This window comes from Vipera berus (assembly GCF_964194415.1).
Source record: "Vipera berus genome assembly, chromosome: 13".
Lineage (NCBI taxonomy): Eukaryota > Metazoa > Chordata > Lepidosauria > Squamata > Viperidae > Vipera > Vipera berus.
Window position 1 is genome coordinate 10,241,965 of NC_138216.1, and position 15,984 is coordinate 10,257,948.

Below are 15,984 nucleotides of genomic sequence, written 5' to 3' on the forward strand. Positions count from 1 at the left end.
GCGGCGACAGTTGTGTGACAAGCGGTCGTAGGTCACTCTTTCAGGACCGTTATAACTTTGGGCGGTCGCTAAACGAACAGTTGTAAAGTCGAGGACTCTCTTTGGTGTGCCCAATGCTGAAAGGCGCAATAAATAGGATGTTCTTTAGCTCATCACTGTATCTTTGCTTTGTTAGGCTTCCTGGCCCCTTCCCACTCAAGTGTTTTACTTAAATTAACATCACTCCTGTTGCAAAGATCTCCAAACCCCCACCCCCCAAAAAACAAACACCTAGAAACGAAGTAGGTTGATTTCCTTACCTATCTTCCTTGAGAGGGAAAACTCCCAATCATGGGGGGGGGGGGGGCAAACAAAACTGCAAAAAAAATGTGCAGCGAGGATTGAACTGGGGAGAGGGGATTTTAATTCAAAACCAACCCGAAAACATAAAACTTTTGAGTACTATAATAGGTAAAACAAAACTGCCCGGAAACGGAACGGCGGGGCTCCGCTCTCTCTCCGTCCCTCAACACAATTATCCACAAAGTGGGCCGACCGTTTCACCCACGAAGCGCCAATTCCAGTCCACTTCGAGAAACTGAAATAAGAACCCCTCTCTCTTTGCCCCTCCCCGACCCAACCCTGAAATCGGTGGCGGTTTTATTTACAGAGAAGCAGATGCAGAACCTCAGCTCTTCTGGACAGGCAGGAAAACGGATGTCGGGAAGGAAAACTGTACAGATAAGAGAGCAGGAAAAGAAGCAACGGCCGGTGTGTGTGTGTGTGTGTCTCCTGGAGGGTGGGTAGGTGGGCCGATTCCAAACTTTGCTCCACGGACAGGCTAGGTCCTTTGCGAGGGCCGATGGCGTGGGAGGAAGGCGTGCTGAGGGGGCAAAGGCATCTGGATAAAGGCGTGGTGTGTGGGGGTGTGTGGTTTGCTACCAAAGTCAGACGGAGGCCGGGAAAAGGAATTCCCATCCTTGAGCTTCTACGATGGGAACATCTTCCATCCTGTCTGGATCAAGGCCGAGCTCTCCTTGTTGCCCGGAAGGAGATCTGGCTCAGACCACCGCAGCCACAAAGCTGCCTTCCGGAGGAGGGAAGGGTTAGGGTTATCCAGGTGGGCAAAGAAGGGGAAAAGGGGAGAGGCTAAGGCAAGGGGGTGGCCCAGCGGGCAGTCCGGCGCAGCCTGGAGGGGGCCTTCTTGGTTGCCACGGCAGCTGGAGGTCCCCAGGAGTTCTCCTCCCATCCTTCGGAGGTCAGTAATCTTCCACCCAGCCGTTTTCGGATATGAAGGCGTCAATCACCTCTTTCATGGCCAAGTTTGGAATCAGCTGGTCTTGGGTCAGCGGGCTTCGGGTCACAGGGTCAAAGTGGCCAACCCGCTAGGGAGGAGGGAGAAGAGGGGATTGTGGGAGGGTGGGGGGAAACAGGAGCCAGGGGAGAAGATTATTTTCAGGCCGGAAGTATCCTCAATAACCACATCAAAGCCGGGAGGAAACACAAGCAATATTCCATTGGGAGTTTAAAAGACGATTAAAGGCAACTCGTCACGCTGGCCGGGGAATTCTGGGAGTTGGAAGCCCATACCTCTCGGAATTGCTAGGACTGAGAATCCCTGCTCTAAACCCAGGTGAGATCAATAAATTGCTTAGGAAAACCGGTTTGAAAAATGAAACAAAACAAAACCCTACTGAGGCACAGAAAGTCTCAAATCTTTCATTATTTGCTTCACTCAGTCCACCCACTGCAGCCTGCAGCCTCTTGCCTTAACCATCAAAAAAGGCTGTCTATCCTTAAGGACCGCCTTCTTACTGGTTTTTTTTAGTTATTTATTTATAAAATTTATAAGGTAACCCTGGGAGGGTTCTTCACCTTTAAATAAAGCTACGGAGGTCAAGGAAACAGCAGAGATCCATATTTATTCTGAACTAGGATTTGGCCCTATGGCCAGCCCCAGATTTGGGATTCTCCCGGCCTTGTGGCTCAGCCTGACATTATTCCGTGACTTGGGATTCCTGTTCCGCCTCTAGGGCAGCCAACCCGCCTCATTTACCTGGAGGTGCTCTTCGATATCCTTCCGGTCGTAGGTGATCCCACTCGGCGTAATGCAAGGCTCGCGCATCAGTTCGAAGCTGATTTTCCCACACAGGTAATCAGGGATGTCCCGTTTCTGGCCCCAAAGAAGAAAAGATTACTCTGTATTGCCAACTCAGCATCAAGCTTCTAAATTGCAGGTTCTCTGCCATTTTCATTTTCTAAGAATGCCTCTAGAGTATAAGATTTTTATCCATCCATCCATCTATCTATCTGTCTATTCATCCATCCATCCAATCATCCACCCACCCATCCAATCATCCATCCATCCACCCATCCAATCCATCCATCTAATCATCCATCCACCCACCCACCCATCCAATCCATCCATCCACCCATCCATCCATCCATCCACCCATCCAATCATTCATCCACACATCCAATCATCCATCCATCCAATCATCCATCCACCCATCCATCCACCCATCCAATCATCCATCCATCCAATCATCCACCCATCCGTCCATCCAATCATCCATCCATCCATCTGTCCATCCATCCATCCATCCATCCAATCATCCATCCAATCATCCACCCATCCATCCAATCAGCCATCCATCCAATCATCCACCCACCCATCCATCCATCCAATCATCCACCCACCCATCCATCCATCCAATCATCCATCTATCCACCCATCCATCCAATCAGCCATCCATCCAATCATCCACCCACCCATCCATCCATCCAATCATCCATCCATCCATCCATCCATCCAATCAGCCATCCATCCATCCAATCATCCATCCATCCAATCATCCATCTATCCACCCATCCATCCAATAAGGCCCCAATGGGGGAGCACCATCCTGGAGATGGTTGATAGACTAATACCAGATCGCACCTCACCCCCGGGACACCTGACTTGTGGAGAAATGGATGGCAAATACATTTAACACATATATAAATAAAACTCACCTTCCGCTTCTCATCCACCTGGGAAAAGAGTTCATCCATGTCTGCTAGATATTTTTCCTGAAAGAGAAATTGGACCCTTTAGCATGACCATCAAAAAAAAAGCAAGTCGTCTTGGATGGATTTCAAAGAGGAATGAACAGATTCCTGGAGCTCTCTCTGTCTAGAAGAAAACCATGTTACCTCTGGGCTGGGGGCCAAATATCCATTGCAGGGAGAGACCCCCTGCTTGGAAGCACCCAAAAGGTATCTGGAGGGCCACCTGGAGAAGCAGCAGAGTACTTTGACTACACAACAGTGTGGTTGAATGGTTTCTAAAAGATCAGATATCTTTGGAGATTGAGGTGAGGAAGAATGCACATGGTTTTGGAACTGTCAACCCTTCAAGGTTATCCAGATTAGAAAAGAGAGGCCTCAAGAAGACTAGATCTCGGCTCTACTGAGATAGGCTATCACAACAGAGACTTGCCAACGTGTTTGTGGTTTTCTTCTACTCCCTCTGATACTCCAGGGAGTCAGAGAAGAGCCTACCAAAGCATCTTTCTCCCTCTTTAGAAGAATGTTTTTCCCCTCTGTTTTCACAATGGTGGGTGGATATTTGCTTCAAGCCCTCTCCAAGGACATCCCTGGACCAAACGCATCCCAAATTGCACCTTCAAAGCACAGGCTGATGTTTCTCAACCTTGGCAGCTCGAAGAGGCGTGGACTAACTCCCAGAATTCCCCAGCCAGCCTCGGATCTCCCACCTGCCAAAGTAGAGAAACATTGCTGTAGACCATCTTAGGCCAACGTAGGAAGAGAGGAAGGCTGGTTTGTGGTAGGGAAAAACCAGCGCATTTTCCGACTAACACATTTTCATAAAAGAGTTGCGCCTAGCTTCGTCGGAAGGAGAGACAGCCAGCTTGTCAACATCGATGCCCTCTCGTAAAATCCACCTTCAGCCAAGGGACAATTGCAACACAAACAGGTGCCCTTTGCTGACCATTCAAGGGCAAGGAACATGGTCTGTCCACCCCCCCAGGGGACTGGAGAAGAGGCCCCATAGCTTGGCTTGCTTCTGACCCAAAGGCCCCATGGAGGGGCAGGGCAAAAGCCAACAAGGGGTCCTCACGTGTTTGGCTTTGATGTTGGCCAGTTGTGCCCGGCTCCGGTTTTCATCCATGTTCTCCTGCTCTTGGGCCCGTTGGCATTCGTCGAGTTCCCTGGAAGAGAAGCAAAGTGTGGGGAGGTGTAAGGGGAGGAGGGGTCACCTGGCTCACCCAGAAGAGAGCCTCTTTTATCATGGCGCCTTCTGGAACATCACTTCCTCTGGAGATCAACGTTGTTCCCATCCCCAGGGCTTCCCTTAAGGCCTCCAAGGCCAGACTACATTACAAGGCAAGTCCTTGACTTCTCACCACAATGGAGCCCAAAATTTCTGGTGCTGAGCAAGACAGTCGTTAAGTGAGTTTGGCTAACTCCATCAACTTTTGCAGCCACTCATCCATCATGGGGATGGAAATGATGGCTTTGACCAAAGACAAAAAGACACAAACACTTTTGTTTCTACTTGGAAACCGCTTCTGGACTTCGTGCTTAAAGTGGGGAAAAAACATGAAACTTTGATTTTGGTGTTTTACTGATTAGATAGATTTGTTGTTATAGAAATGGCTGGGTGACTGAGAATCTCCACTGACCGTCTTATGACAGGTTTTTACACTTAACGACCGTTGCAGCATTCCCATAATGCTATGGCCTATCATAGCATCTCTCCTTCCTGTTTTTCGAAACAACCTTGTCCGGCACAAAGGAACAGGAACAGATGCAGTTAAAAGAGTTATCGCTCAAACTTATAGACCAGAATCTGGTCGACTAAAATTTAGTACTAAATCGGTCCCAGATAGAGTCAACAGAATTCAAAAGGAGCCAGACCTAGACTGTTTGTGACAACGTAACGTTTCTAGGCTGATGACCTACTTATCTCCATCTCCCAGCTCTGCCTACTCTTCTCCTACAAATCTTGTGAGATGGGTGGACCGAAAGAAAAAGGATGGGCCCAAAGTATCGCTGGTCAGCGGATCCTCTCCCACCCATAACTGGATCCTCTCCAGGAGTCTTTCTATCCTCGCCCACCGATTCTCTCCCCTCCCCCGCCCCCACCTCTCCTTCTCTGCCATGATGAGCTTGGTGAGGTAAGCGTGCAACTCGTTCTCCTGGTTGATCCGCTTCTCCTCAATGTTGTTCCACCGTTTCTTCTTGGCGATGCGCAGGGCGCTCGGAATGTCATCCCCAAAGTTCAACCGCTGCTCTTTGGCTAAGTTGTGGGCTGAAAATGCAAAGCCACAAATTCAACGGGAGGCCGAGAACAGGAGCAGAAAAACAAGTCCTCCCAAATCTGCCTTTGGGCACGTCACCACCCACACTGCCTATTCTTCCCACATTCAGCTAGTTTCCAATCCCAGCTCGACAGACGCAGGTTCCTTTCGGTTTAAGCTGCCCTCCCCAGTCTGGCATGACCCAGAGGTGGACTACAGCTCCCCTAGGCCCCAGCCAGCTTGGGCTTAGGACTACCCAACCCATCCTGGAGCAACAGAGTGGAGAAGGAAGGAAGGAACCCAGAAGCAACAGCTACATGAGTCAGACACGTAAACACACAAGTTCCGAATTTCACCCTTCAAATGTCTCTCCGTCTACTGTTCTCTGAGGTCTTCTAAACCATCTTTGGAAAGGGCTTTTCAGCAACCAAGAATCAGGGTTTGAGAGAGGGGAATCAGGAGGATTTTTTTTTTAATGAAAGCAGGGTTGAGAATTTAGAATCCATCAAAGACGGGCCATTTTACAGATAAGCCTCCATTTATGATGGTTTGCTTAGCAACCATTCAAAATTATGATGGGCCCCAAAAATGGTCCTTATGACCTGGATTCAAAGTTCCAATGGCTTCCCCGCCCCCCCCCCCAAGATCATGTGACCACATTTGGGGTGCGAGGTTTGTGGGGTTTTTTGCCAGAAACTGGTCTTTATGAACAACGGTTTCCCTTAAAGACTGACACGTTTCCTTAAAAACTGTTGCAAAACAACTTGTAAATTCAGGCATGGTCAAAATTACCTGCTTAATGACCATCATGACTTATGCCTGCAATTCTGGGATCAGTTACGGTCGTAAGTCGAGGACCACCTGTATGTACATTACTGAAATTATACACCATGAAGTTGTAACGTTTAGGAAGGCGATTATAGAAAAAAGAAACTTGGCTTTAGAAATTAAAGTTGTCTCTTGTGAGCCTCTGGTCCACACACTTCCTTGTTCTCTTTCCTGCCTTCCCCCTCCCCCCCCCAAAAAAATTGTGCGATTTTAACCCTTAAAAATACAAACCAACCTAACTTTCTGTTAAGGAAGGAGATGGGCAGCAAACCAATTTAATAAACAAACAAACATATAAATAATGTCTGGGATGAAAGCCTGTTTCCTTTAAGAGAGAGATCTCAGCTGCCTTAGCTTAAGGAAAAGTAAATTCTCAGTGTTAATTTGGAATTTGGGGGGTGTCCAGTTGGGTGCCTTCACAAAATGGCCAATTCACAAAACTGTTGCACTGACACCCAATCACCCCAAGAGAGGGGTACAAAGACATTGCTGCAAATAAAGACTGGTGCTCTGTGTGTGTGAGTGTGTGTGTGTGTGTGTGTGTGTTTGTGTGTGTTTAATGTCTTTAATGAGAATAGTACTTTTGAGCAGCTGCACAAAACAGAAACGTGGACTGTTCTCCGGGGTCCAGGGGAGTTACGAACAATGCAAGCTAATCCCTCGCTCATTCTTCTTGGCTGTGGGCTGCTGACTCCTTTTAAAGCGTGTTTCCAAATCAGCCAGAATCTATAACCGGGATCAGCCCTATCACATAACCACTCTAATCAAAAGTAGGAGTCCCAAATAAGCATTTTTTTTTCTGAACTGAAACCTAGACTCAAGGACCCTAGGATAGTGTCCCACCCCGCCAACCTTAACCATTTTACAATTGGGTGGACTTCAATTCCCAGAATGCCCCAGCCATCCGTCTCTCATTTCAATTTCAACTCGCTTTTTCTGATTTTTCTCACCTCTTCCCGGCGAAGACCCTGTTTCGTCATTACTTAGGAAAGCTGTTTACAATCTTATTTTGGCAAACCTGCCTCTCTCGATTTTGCTCTACATAATCAAAGGGTGAAAGTGTATAAAATAGAAATACGAAATATACTGGTAATTAAAGGGGACGGGACTCACTTTCATGGACTGCCAATATTTTAATTTGCTCTTATATCCGCTTACTATTGCTGTTTTATTATTTCCGACTACAATCAGCGGGAGGTTTCTCTCATTTTTATGTTACTTTAGGAAGGAAAATCAGTTTTCAGTTGAATGGGACTGTCTCAGGGACAAACTGATATCTGAGGAATGTGACCTTGTAGCTCACAGCAGCCTGTGGTAGGTTTTATCAGAACTTTCTCATGCCAACCTCTGAATCTCAAGATGCAAATATTTCTTTTAGCTAAGACTATTGTACTCTGTAGATAATAGAAAGGCAGGAAGTAACTTGAGGACTATTACGACTTATAAATATGTACGCGGGCATCACTTTCTCGTCCTTTCTGAAATGTATGAATGCGTCCTTTTTGTCTTTTAGGGGTGTTTCTCCCATTATTATTTTTTTTGGGGGGAGACCCCCTCTAGTGGACCCTGTTAATGATAAATACTGTAGTGAGCTTTGATTATTTGTTTTGGGTCCTGTGTTTTAATTCTACACTTTTTTCAAACCCTTTAATCGCTTGATATAGAATTTTTTTTTCCCATGCAATTTTTCTTTCCCCAGAATTTCAAGCAAGCCACTGGCACATGAAATGGGAGCCAACTCCACTCTCTAATAGCGCTGAGGATGGATCACCTCTGGAGAAGATGGACCGTACACAAATCAATCAAAATCTATCGATCAGTTAATCAGTAAAAGTGGTACCCAGTTTGGTAATGGAACGTATGGAAGAAAAACCCAGCTCAGGGAGCACCAAGGACTCCATAGTCCTCCTCGTCCTCGTCCTCAACCCCCCCACTCCTTCTTAGCATTGATGATGTTACCTAGGCAGGTAATGAAACGTCTGCAACAAAACCGCCAAGCTCAGAGAAGCATCAAGGACTCAACCCTGAGCTACAAATATTCTCTTCTACCTAACATTTCATTCAGATGCTAGTCCTACGACATTTTCCTAATATTTAAGATCATATCAAACCAGTGGTGGGATTCAAATCGGGGAACAACCGGTTCTCTGGGTGGATGCCTCTTCCGGAAGTCCATTCTGGGCCTGGGGCAACAAAAAATGAGCTACCGGTTCTGCCGAACCGGCTGAATCCCACCGCTGATATTATATCTCTTCCTTCTCATGCTACAAAGCAGAAGGGCGACCATTACAGTTCAGAGACCAGGCTTATAAGATGAAAAAGATCTTTCTGGCGGAGTTGACGAATATAATTTAGAGCAAAGTTTCTCAAGTCCGGCAACTTTTATGTCTCTTGGGCTGGCTGGGGAATTCTGGGAGTTGAAGTCCACCCATCTTAAAGTTGCCACGCTTGAGACAGACAGTACCCAAAGATCTCCCCCCTCCCACGTCTCACCTCTTTGAAGGTTAGCAATAGCCTCGTCGTAATTCTCCATCTCCAGCTGGCATTGTCCCAAGAAGAAATGTGCCTTCACTGATTGGCCGTCCAGTTCCAAGGCATGCTTGCAGTCGGACAGGGCCTTGTCGTGCTGTTGCATCTTTAGGTAACATAAGGCGCGGTTGGTGTAGTAGACGGCGACCAAGGGATTGCGATTCTGCAAGGGGAGAACGCAGGAAAGCTGGATAGCAGGAGATTCAGGAGACGGACGGAAAAAGATCTAGCTCAGGGCTGAGCTGTGGAGCCCTCGGTTCTCCCCGACTTTGGCGGTTTTCTTGCAAGCCACTTGTATATAAAATGGGAGCAAATCCCCACTCCCTTCTAACACTGATGTTGTTACCTAGTTGGGTAATGAAACGTCTGTAAGAAAACCGCCAAGCTCAGAGAGGAACAAGGACCCCACAATCCTCCTCCTGCTCTTCTCTTTCTCCTCCTCCTCCAGTCTGCCAATGCCACTCCCTTCTAGCACTGATGTCGTTGCCTACGTGGGTAATGAAATGTCTGCAAGAAAACAACCAAGCTCAGACAGCACCAAGGACCCCTCTTCTCCTCCTCCTCTCCACAAACACCACTCCCTTCTAGCACTGATGACGTTACCTAGTTTAGTAATGAAAGGTCTGCAAGAAAACAACCAAGCTCAGAGAGCACTAAGGACCCCACAGTCCTCTCCTCCTCCTCCTCCTCCTCCTCCTCCTCCTCTCCACAAAGCCCACTCCCTTCTAGCACTGATGACGTTACCTAGTTGGGTAATGAAAGGTCTGCAAGAAAACAACCAAGCTCAGAGAACACCAAGGACCCCACAGTCCTCCTCCTTCTCTCTTTTCCCTTCTTTTTCCTCCTCCTCCTCCTCCTCCTCCTCCAGTCCATTAAACCCCTCTCCCTTCTAGCAAAGATATGATTGCCTAGTTGGGTAATGAAATGTCTGCAAGAAAACAACCAAGCTCACAGACCACCAAGGACCTTGCAGATTCAGGATAATTGGACGAAAATGCTACCTTTATTTTACCCAAATCGTCTCAGTCCGACAATCTGCTTTGGGTCTCTAAATCAAGATGGCATCTTAGCTGGATGACAGAGGGAGACTTTGGTTTAACCTCTTCGGGGCTTTTGGGGGGGGCAAGTAAAGCCTCGGTTCCCTGAAATCTTGGATGCCTCCCCTAAAACGTCAACTGCAGGATTCTGGAGTTGATCTGCCCTAGAACTGTGGTAGGAGAAATCCTGAATACGTTGAGGAGTGACTGTATTAATCGCCGCATCGTTTTGCAAAATAAATCAAACGCTCCTCCTCTTATGCTTCTTCACTTCCAACGGCATTCTGCAAATTTGAGGGGCCCCTCAGCTTTAAAACGGCCCCATCAAGAAAGGACCCCGAATTCATCCAAAGGAGATGCTGGTTGACACCATTACTAAAGCTGTTCAAAGTGCCAGACTTATTTTCCCCTTATGCCTCAACAACGACAACAACCGAAATCTCTCTATTTGCTGAAAAAAAGAATGGAAACAGCATTATCCTTTCAGGTAAATGCAATTAAGTCACACACAGCTGCAGCCACTGGAAAGGAGCTAACTTCGATCCAAACTGGAATTTTCCAAAATATTCCTGGTTCAAAACAAAACAAAACTTTTTTTTTAAGCATCGGGAGCTCCTAAAAACGGTGATTTCTTGCAAATCTACTATCACAACGGCAGGGATGGAAAAGCTCCAGGAGAATTCAAGAATTAAAAGGGTATTTTGCAATAGCAAGGAAGGAGAGAGAAGATTAGAAATACTTCCAAATCAAAACAAGGGCAGTGAAGATCATCAGCCTGTTTCTTTTCGAGGATCCAGCAAACATTTCAGAAAATAGGTTTCTGGGTAACCAGGATTTTGTATCAGCTCCTTAAGAGTGATGGTAACCAACTTGAAATGGCAGAGCGTCTTTCAAAATAAAATCTAGATTTTTCAAGGACCTTTTCCCCTCTTTGGAGAAATCAACTCTCTTTCATAATATGTGCAAGGCCACTGAAGTACGCTAAGCGTTAAAGGCAAGATTTTTTTTTGAGGCAAGATTTTTGCCCCAAATAATTTCCATCCATAGACTGCAAAGCTGTATGTTGTAAAACTCCAACGCGTAACTACTAATATACAACTAGTCCTTGACTTAACCACAGTTCATTTAGTGACCATTCAAAGTTACAACGGCACCAAAATGACGTAGGAGAGTTTTTTACACTTCCCACCGTTGCAGCATCCCCCGGGATCACGCGATCAGAATTCAGACACTTGGCAACTGACTCAGATTTGCGATGGTTGCTGTGTCCCCGGATCATGGGACCCCCCTTTTTGCAACCTTCTGACAAGCCAGTGCCGTTGTAACTTCAAATGGTCGCTAAATGGAACTACTGTAAATCGAGGACTACCTATAGTGTGCATCTAGCTGTTCTTATCCTCGCAAATGGGACCCGACGAATCCGGGACGGGCACATCCCTGTTCTTCAGCCAAAAGAATAAAAAATTGCAAAATAAAACCAGGAAAAGCATCCCTAAGCAGCCAGCACTATTGTTTTCCAATTGTTTCAAAGAGTTTGTCCTACAAAAACGCACCCACCCACCCACACCCACACCCACCATCTTTTACTGTTACTCCTTTGAAACAAGCCAGCTTTTTCCATGCTGTTGCTAAAACGTCTGTTTATCTTTTAGGACTCCGGGGAGCTCTCCAGAGTTTAAAAAGCAAGACTGTAAACTCAGCCTTGGTTCTTAGAAAAGTAGAGTCGCCCTCAAGGAACAGATCAAATAAAAGGCACACGTCCCCATTACTCTTGCAACCCCCTTAAGAGGTTGCGATGTGGTGGGATAAGGTCTCTCGGATGTTTCTTTTTATATACAGGGGATCCTCGACTTACGACCACGATGCAGCCTGGAATTCAAGGAGAAACTTCCTGACAGTGAGGACAATTAACCAGGGGAACAGAAGTTGCCTCCAGAAATCATGGACGCCCCATCACCGGAAGTCTTTAAGAAGAGGCTAGACCAGGGGTAGGCAACCTCGGCTCTTTTATGACTCATGGACTTCAACTCCCAGAATTCCTGAGTCAGCATAGCTGACTCAGGAATTCTGGGAGTTGAAGTCCATGAATCATAAAAGAGCCGAGGTTGCCTACCCCTGGGCTAGACAGTCACTACTTGTCTGAGATGCCATAGGTTCTCCTGCTTGAGCAGGGGGCTGGACTAGAAGACCTCCAAGGTCCCTTCCAGCTCCTATTCTATCCTTATTTGTTTTTGTAAGCGAGGCATTTGTTAAGTGAATCTTACCCCATTTTACAACCTTTCTTGCCACAGTTGTTAAGGAGAATCACTGCGGTTGTTAAGTGAATCTGGCTTCCCCATGGACTTTGCTTGTCAGAAGGTCGCAAAAAGGGGATCATATATAACTTCGGGACGCTGCAACCGTCATGAGTATCAATCAGTTGCAAAGCATCTAAAATTTGATCCCATGACCACAGAGATGCCACAGCAGTGGTAAGTGTGAAGTCCAGTCGTAAGTCACTTTCCCAGTGCCGTTATAACTTTGAACGGTCACTAAACAAACTGTTGTTATAAGCTGAGAACTACCCATCATGTCGTTTCTTCAACTTGTGAAGTATCTGGAGTCTCTTCAGAGTTGGGCGGCTTTGGAATCCGATGAAGATAAGAAATCAGGTACCTTGCTCCTGAATCTGGAGGTTCTGTGTCGCTTCCAGATCTAAACGTCACCAGATCCCATTCCTTTCCTGGAAGATGCTCCAGCTGCAAAGTTTTCCATCCATCCCAGATGTGCCGGGAAGTGGGTGTGATGCCTCCTCCTCCTCCTCCTTACAGGATGTAGCCAGCTTCGCCTCCGTACATTCTGCCTTGAGGAATTTGTGCGCACGGCTTTGGAAGACGCATCGGAAGGAGCATAATTTGCCCCACGGAAAATGAATCACACCCCATCTGCTGCCCGGATATCCCAGACCTGTTATTTGTCACAGGGCTGATGCGATGAAGCCTCCTTCACCAGGAGCCTGGGGGTGGTCTGGATCCCAATTTTAATTTGACTTTAACCAAGTCACTTCCCCCTTCCAACTGGCCCACCTCACAGGGCTGTTGTAGAGATCACATGGGCAGGCTTCCATAACAGGCTAAAAAAAAACCAAGGCTCTCCAAACTTAGCAACTTGTGGCCTTCAACTCCCAGAATTCCTCAGCCAGCATAAAGTTGCCAGGTTCGAAGACCCCTGGGGTAAAGCAAAGTGTCAATCACTTCTTTGCAATGTGAACCTGGTTACTGATTTTAAGCTATCTAGTGGACCAGGTTTGTCTGAGAAAGCCTGCTTAAGCCAACCACTGCAAGGACCTGTGCCAGGGTGAAATCTCACAGAAGCTGTAGAATCCTAGGGCTGAAAGGTACCTCCAGAGGTCTTCTAGTCCAACCTCCTGCTCAAGGTAGGAGAGCTTCTATCAGGGGTCTTCAAACTTGGCCGCTTGAAGACTTGTGAACTTGGGAGTTGAAGTCCACAAGTCTTCAAGCAGCCACGTTTGAAGACCCCTGCTTTATATCATCCCGGGCAAATGGTTGTCCAGTCTCTCCCATTCTTTGCTTCTTGTCCTACTATGGACAAGTCAGGTGCTATGCAGAGTAAATCTACTTCCTCCTCCTTCTTGTGTCAGCCCCTCAAGTATTGGAAGGCGGCTATCAACTTTTCCCTGAGCCTTTTCTTCGTTAGGCTAAACCTATCTAATTCTCCTAGGACAGGGGTAGGCAACCTTGGCTCTTTTATGACTCGTGGACGTCAACTCCCAGAATTCCTGAGCCATCAGGGGGGAACTATGGCCCCCCTCATGACTTGTGGACTTCAACTCCCAGAATTCCTGAGCCAACATGGCTCAGCTTGGAAACCTCTCCCTTTCCCCTCAGTGTGGCTGGCTCAGGAATTCTGGGAGTTGAAGTCCACAAGTCATGAAGGGGCCATAGTTCCCCCATGCTGGCTCAGGAATTCTGGGAATTGAAGTCCAAGAGTCATAAAAGAGCCAAGGTTGCCAACCCTTGGGCTAAACATACCTAGATCCCCTAGCGTTTCCTGGTAGGATGAACCCAGTGGTGGGATTCAAACCAGTTCTCTGTGTGGATGCCGCTTTCGGAAGTCCATTCTCGGCCTGGGGCAACAAAAAATTAGCTACCGGTTCTGCCGAAGTGGTGCGAACCGGCTGAATCCAACCACTGGATGAACCCCTGACCTGGTGGCCATCAACCAGAACCTCTTTGGGTTAGGGACACCCAAAGAAACTCCAGCACAGTATTTTGTACTCACACAAGACACTTGCTATAGGTTATCCTTGACTTACCCTTCATTTAGCAACTGTTCAAAGTCACAACACTGGGGGGAAAAAGTGTCTTAGGATCGATCCACGTATTTACAACCGTCGCAGCATCCCGACAGTCACAGCATTTATCAAAATTTGGGGTGCTTGATAACGGGCAGGTTGCAGCATCCCTGGGATCGCACGGTGATCGTTTCATTTTTTATGAGATTTGTGTTGCCTTGTTTTTTTTATTGTCTTTAAATTTATTATATTTGCAACCTTCCCAGCTGCCTTCTGACAAACAATGAGGGTTAGGATTAGGGAAGCAGCTTAACGACCGCGGCAAAAAAAAAAAAATTACAAAATCAAGCTCGCTTAATAACCGCCTTGCTTAGCAATGGAAATTGTGGCCGTAAAGTCGAGGACCACCTGTGTTACTATACAGTAACCCATTTGGGGAGCCTTCAGCTCCCAGACATGTGTACATGCTCCCTGTGAAGTCACCAATCTATCCAAGGGGAACATCGGTGGTGTGTTTGCCCACAACCGTCAGGTTTATAACAGAGTCGGTTCAGCATATCATCCACGCTCAACCACAATATTCTGCGCGCACATCCCCAGATGCATATTTTTGAAAAGGGAATAGGGTATAAAGACCAGAATTGAGCTTCCTTCTTACTTCCAGCTCTTTGCTCTGCTTAGGCCCCAATTCTTTTTGTTCCCAGAGCCCGGGACCCCATTCACACAGACACTTTAACACAGTGTTTGTCAACCTTGGGAACGTGAAGAGGTGTGGACTTCAACTCCCAGAGTTCCCCAGCCAGCTAACCCCACAACCTTCTCAAGACCCCTGCCCACCCGAGACCCCACACTCACCTTAATCAAGCCCTGCATCAACCAGTCCCAGCCCATCGGTCCGAGGTTCAAGATAGGTCTTGCCCGGGTGAGTCTTTCCCTTGCCTTCCCCAACCCACAGCTGCCAGCTCTCTGTGCGTGCTCAGATGCCTCCCCTTCCTGGCAGGTGACTGCAGCAGACTCATTAATCTCATCCTCTCCCGGTTGCCACCTCATTTCTCAACCCTGGGGTCAAAGTCAACACTCAAGGTCCAAGCATCCTGGGCCCTCTTCGACCCATCCAGCTTAGGAAGGCACGCACTCTGCATGTGCTCAGAGGACCCCCTCTCCCTCTTTGCTGGGCAGAGGAAAACTCAAGCCCACTTCCCCTTGCCTTCTGTCTGTGCAGAAAGCGGCAATGCGGAGATGTCACTGACCTGCAAAATAAGGAGGAGTGGCATTCTGCTTGCCCTCAGAGGCACCCTCTTCCCTTACATGCACTTACGCAGGCACACCAACACCACACCCGAGGCATTTTTAGCCCTGCCCTCTTTTTATGGGGAGGGGGGGGTGATGCACTTTAACCGGGGCAAGATCTTCATTTCTCCCCCTCTCATCCCAGAACCCAAACGCTCCAACCCCCAGCGCCCTCTGCCTATGCTCAGAGGCCCCCTTCCCACCCCTCCGCAACCCCCTTCCGTCGCACCCTAAGAAACCCGGCCTGTCCTCGGCTTCCTCCTCCCCCGGGGCCGACCTCCCCTCGGCCCGTGCTCCGAGGCCCTCTCTCCTTCCCGCGGGGCGCCCCCTCCGGAGCCTCCGCCGCGCTCTGCCCGGGCCCAGAGACCCCCTCGCCCTTCCCCACCCGGGCCCGACGACGACGACTCACGATGGCGCGTCCGTAGCAGGCGGCCGCTTCGGGGTACTTGCGGCTGACGAAGAGCCGGTTGCCCTGCTCCTTGTACTCCTGCGCGCTGCGGGTCTTCTCCGGGCTGCCGCCGCCGCCGCCGCCCGCCTCCCCGCAGCCGCCGCCGGGCAGCCCCGCGCCGCCCTCCTTCTCCTTCTCCTCCTTCCCCTTCATGCCGCCCGCGCCGCCCAGGCAGAAGCAGCCGCCGCCGCCGCCGCCGCCCCCGGAGGAGCCCGGCGGGCCCCGCTCGCCCCGGCCCCGACGCACCGCCACAGCCCGGCCCGGGCCCCGCTC

The 15,984-nt window shown here is 48.5% G+C and overlaps 1 protein-coding gene across 3 annotated transcripts; it reads right to left on the reverse strand.

Annotated features, from left to right (window-relative positions):
• Nucleotides 1–380: 380 nt before the first annotated feature.
• STUB1 (STIP1 homology and U-box containing protein 1) lies at nt 381–15,971 on the reverse strand. Of its 3 annotated transcripts, none has more exons than XM_081338610.1 (7): nt 15,673–15,971; nt 8,607–8,805; nt 5,131–5,296; nt 4,103–4,193; nt 2,995–3,051; nt 2,036–2,152; nt 381–1,364 (listed from the first exon to the last, which is right to left on the reverse strand). In XM_081338610.1, exons 1-7 carry the CDS (start codon nt 15,862–15,864, stop codon nt 1,239–1,241), a joined length of 948 nt encoding a protein of 315 aa, XP_081194736.1. In that variant the 5' UTR covers nt 15,865–15,971; the 3' UTR covers nt 381–1,238. The 3 variants fall into 3 exon arrangements, with proteins under 3 accessions (XP_081194736.1, XP_081194735.1, XP_081194737.1); XM_081338609.1 differs by lacking the exon at nt 15,673–15,971 and adding an exon at nt 14,829–14,907; XM_081338611.1 differs by lacking the exon at nt 15,673–15,971 and adding an exon at nt 8,989–9,007.
• Nucleotides 15,972–15,984: the final 13 nt, after the last annotated feature.